Source organism: Empidonax traillii, unplaced genomic scaffold, assembly GCF_003031625.1.
Source record: "Empidonax traillii isolate 1590-97213 ecotype Southwest subspecies unplaced genomic scaffold, ASM303162v1 scaffold5345:size8555, whole genome shotgun sequence".
Lineage (NCBI taxonomy): Eukaryota > Metazoa > Chordata > Aves > Passeriformes > Tyrannidae > Empidonax > Empidonax traillii.
Genome location: NW_020960538.1, coordinates 2,880 through 7,414, shown reverse-complemented (window position 1 = coordinate 7,414; position 4,535 = coordinate 2,880). Strand labels below are relative to the sequence as shown.

The following is a 4,535-nucleotide window of genomic DNA, read 5'->3' as shown; positions in this document are numbered from 1 at the left end:
AGCATGTGACTGGTGACTTCTCACAAGGACAGCAATAGTTTTCTCTTGGCGTGTTTGGTACCACAAGCAATGACAGCCACAACGTCCGACACCAGAACTGGTGTGGAGCAGGTGAGCACAAGGCCACAAAGCCCTTGATTTGCAGAAGAGTTTGTTGTCTCCTGACGGGATTGTTATTGCTGGCACTTGTTTTTTTGCAGATAACAAAGAAGAACCTGGTGACTGAAGGAACATCCGTCTTAACTGATGCAGCTTCTGTCGAGGACAGCTTTGGAGCCCCAGCCCTCTGAAAGCTCAGTGGAACCCCTGCCCCACAAGTGTGTATTTTTTACTCTGGTAGAAAGAGACTTTCACAAACAGAAATCCATTCAAAGTGGTTGACTTCTAGGAACTTCCCTCCAGAGTGATCTTCAGAGCTGATGTTCTTGGCAGTAAAGGTTAGCGACAAGACTTTTCCCTGTGCTTAAAAAAACCCCAAGAAAGTCTCATTCCAAAGACCCAAGTGCAGCACTTCTTCCAAAAGGCGTGGGGGTGAGACCTGGCCATGGGGTGAAGGAAGAACCCAGAGCAGACCCCAGACTATCTCCTTGTAGGGTCTGGGCTCAGCACTCCTCAGCTCACCCCTCCAACCCCACTGTGGCTTCATGCTGATGACAGGATGTGGCCCCTCCAGCCCTGCCGAGGTGCTGCTGGATCTCATGCCACTGCACCAGGCAGCTGCAGAGACAGGGAGGGTTTGGGGACACTCTTGCAAGCTTTCTCCTTTCAGATGAAAATTATTTCCACAGTGTTATTTAATAGGAAGTGCCCAGGAACCCCTGAGTGCCCCCTCGGGAACGGGAAATCAACGGAGGGAAGGAGCTTCGTACAGGCCCAACGTGCTTCAGAACAGACCTTTTTTTATTTTTACCATTTGTGTTAAAAGATTTCATTGGCTCCAGCAGGAGAGCTGGCACATTCCCAATGGTACTGGGAAGGTCCATCCTACGAGTGCCGTAGACAAGTCACAGTCATACAAGTCCCTTGTGCCTGCAGATCCCTGGGGATCCTTTCCATCTGCCTCGTGCTCTCCCAGCAGGAGAAAGGGTGACCTTGGGGACACAGTGGTGCTTGACATCCTACTGGAAGGAGCCATCCCGGAGGGAAACAGCACCAGGACTGGCTAGGCACTTGCTGAGACGTTGCTGAGCCACACAGGAGACCCCACAAACACACTTGGGACCCCCCCAAACAGATCTAGGACCCCCCAAATACATCTAGGACCCCCAAAACTCACGTGGGATCTTCCCAGGCCACATGTGGACCCCCAAAAGCCCTCCTAGGACCCCCCAACCTCCCCAGGCGGTGCCCAGGGCTGGAGCAGAGGGAATTCAGGGCCACGCTCTAGGAGGGAAGGAGTACCAGGACAGGGCCAGGCACTGCCAGTGGGTCAAGGGGGCATGATAGTGGGTAGGGGTCCCTAGGGGGCACTTGGAGGTCCCTGGAAGTCTCTGTAGGGCACGTGAGGTTCTCTGTGGGTCAGTTGGGGGTCACTTAGGGGTCTCTCTGGGAGGGTTTGGGTCACTGTGGAGCAGGATGTGGGTCTGGGGATCACTTGTGGGTCGCTGGCAGCTTCTGTGGAGCTCTTGGGGGTCCCTACAGCTCGCTTGGGGGTCTCTGTGGGGCACTTGAGGGTCTCTAAAGGTCCCCATAGGCACTTACGTGTTCCTATGCATCACTTGTGGGTCACTATAGGACACTTGGGTGGTTTGGAGGTTGCTGTGGGGCGCTTATGGGTCTCTGTGGGATGTGTTGGGGCATCTGTGGGGCGCTGGGGCGCCCCTGAAGGTCCCTGCGAGGCAGGCGGGTGTCCGTGGGGGTCCCAGTGTGTCACTGAGGGCGCTGCGGGACCCCCGTGTGTGTAAGCCCCGCCCCTTTATGCAAATGAACCCAGGCTGGCAGGGGTGGCGGCCACACCCTCTTGTGCATCCACACCTCCCTATGTGGCAAGCGTGTCACGTGGCAGTGAAGCCGCGCGCTGATTGATGAAGAGGGAAAGCGGCGGGGGGGCGGGAGGAGGCAGCGCGGAAGCTCCTGAAGCTCTCTGGAGCCCCCAGAAGTGGCGGGGTGCCTCCTCGAGTCCCTCCATCTCTCCGCCCGGCCGCTGCTTGCCCCCCTTTCCTCCCCTCCTCCCTCCCGGCCGCCGCACTCCGATTGGTGGCCGGCGTGAGGCGCGCGGCGCTCCCATTGGCTTAGCGCTTCGCGCGCCTCCGCAATGACGGCGCTGATTGGTCAGCCCCGCCGCGGCTCCCGGCTCTGTCCTGTCGCTAAGGGGAGCCGCGCGCTGATTGGCTGAGCAGTGAAAGCCCGCGAAGGCGCCCCTCTGGCAGGGGGCGGGGCGCGCTGAGGCGAGCGTCGCGCTGATTGGTCGCAGGCGGGAAAGGGGCGGGACGAAAGAGGAGATATAAGGAGCGGCGGGGGGGCCCGTCATGGTGCAGTCTGTCGGTGGCGGCGTGCGAGGCGTGGTGGCGATAATGGCGGTTTAATTAATTAGCAAATTTAATTAATTAAGGGAGGTGGTGGGGTTGACTAAGGGATTAATTAAGGCGCTAGTTGGCGCCGCGGACAGTTTTGAGGCGGTTTTGGGGCTAAGTCGGGGAAACCCGGAGGGGTTTGGGGCCGGTTTTGAGCCTATTTATTGTTTCAATTCGTTCCCTTAATTTATTCCCCTAAGAGAATAATTTAATTATTTAGTCGATTAATTAGTTTTAATTGCGGGTGTTTGGGGGAGCTTGGGGGTATTTACTAAGGGGGTTTAGGGCTAAAAACACCTTCTAAACTCTGTTTTTCCTTAAGGCAAATTGTCTCAAATTTTTTTATTTGGAGGTAACTTTTGCCCCAGTTTCTTTAATTCTGATTAAATTTGCTCCATTTAAACGCGGTTTCGGGGCTTTTTTGTCCCATTTTGGAGCCGATTTTCTCTTTTAAACATTTTATCAAAACTTCTACCCTAATTAAACCAACTAACCCTAAAACTTAAATACTTATTAATTAGTTAAAGTGCAATTATTTAAAGGACATTTTAGGTGCTTTTTGGTGCTTTCTTGAGGCATTTCAGTGCCCAAAGCACCTCTCCCCATAGGATTTTAATACCACTGCTTTAATTTATTAATATTAATTCAACATTTATTTAATTTTGGGGGATTTCTGTGGGAGTTTGAGACTTTTCAGAGGCGTTTTTGAAGTGTTTCAAGGGCAAAATCGCCTTTTCATCCTTCCCTTTCTTAAATAACTTAAATATTGCCTTAATTTATTTCTATTTATTCAGTCTTATTTTTATTTAAATTCCGAGGCTTTTTGAGGTGTTTTTGTGGCGTTTTGTGTCTTTCCCAAGGTATTTGGAGCCCAAAACGCTTTTAAAGCCTTTCTTAAATACCTCGATAATTTATATATCTTATTTATTACAGAAGTTTAGTGAATTATAGTAAATTTTATTACATTAGGGGTTTGAGGAGGTTTTGGAGCCTTTTGAGGCACCCTTGGTCCTTTTTGAGGCATTTTAGAACCAAAATCGCCTTTTCACGCTCCCCCGCTCTTTAAACAATTTAAATATTCATTTTTATTCAAATTTAGGTGGGGGTTTTAATTTCGAGGGCGCTTTGAGGCGTTGAGTTGCCCAAATCGCCATTTTTACGCTCCATTTTTAATTAATAACTAATTAATTTAATAACTTAAATATTGCTCTAAATTATTAGCATTTACTAAAATCCATCGCGTTTTTAATCAGTTTTGCTTAAATTTCGAGGGATTCGGGGCGGAGGTTTTGAGGCATTTTAGCTCCTAAACCGCCTTTTTACCCTCCGCTTTTTTTTGTTTTGTTTTGTTTTTTTTAACACCATTTGAACACTGCCTTAATCCGCTCGAATTTATTTTTATCCCGTTTCGGGAGGTTGTTTTTTGGGGGTGTTTTGTGGGTGGGTTTTTTTTGAGCGTTTTTAGTGCCGCTTTCCACCTCCCGCCATGTTCTACTACCCCGAGGTTCTGCGGCGCCACACGGGCTGTTTCGGCACCATCTGGTAGGGGGGGTTGGTTTTGAGGGGGGGGGGCGCTTTGGGCGGCTCCGCCCGGGGTTTTTGGGAGGTGTTGGGGTTGTTCCCGACTGTGTTTCCCGCCGTTCCCCACAGGTTGGCCGCCACCTGCAGTTCGCGGCTGCTGCGCCGGGAGTACCTGGGGGTGGATGTGCCGCACACCTGGTGAGGGGGGTCGGGGCCGCTCGCTGAGGGGGAACCCGCCAGCCCCCGCCAAGCATCCCAGTCCCGTCCCCGCCTCGCCCCATTGGCCCTTGTTCTTCCCCCCCGCCCAGCGCCTCCGTGGTGTCGTTCGTGGTCGGTCGCAGCGGGTGGGAGGTGCCGCCCCCGCCGGCCGGAGCTCCGCCCCCCCGGTGCTCGCTGTACCTGGCGGCGATGCTGCAGCTCGGGCTGGTCCGGGTGTACGTGCGGCAGTGCGGGACCCTGCTCGGTACGGGCTGGGGGGAGCTTGGGAGTCCTGAGCGGGAT

The 4,535-nt window shown here is 52.7% G+C and overlaps 1 protein-coding gene across 1 annotated transcript in view; it reads left to right on the top strand.

Moving 5' to 3' along the window:
• The first annotated feature begins 3,958 nt into the window (after window positions 1-3,958).
• Window positions 3,959-4,535, top strand: part of LOC114073107 (meiotic recombination protein REC8 homolog) — a 2,483-nt gene continuing 1,906 nt past the window's right edge. The window contains exons 1-3 of the mRNA XM_027910896.1: window positions 3,959-4,055; window positions 4,164-4,232; window positions 4,343-4,521. Of these exons, the coding sequence (XP_027766697.1) occupies window positions 4,000-4,055; window positions 4,164-4,232; window positions 4,343-4,521 (304 nt within the window). The 5' untranslated portion in view covers window positions 3,959-3,999. The remainder of the gene's footprint in view (window positions 4,056-4,163; window positions 4,233-4,342; window positions 4,522-4,535) is intronic.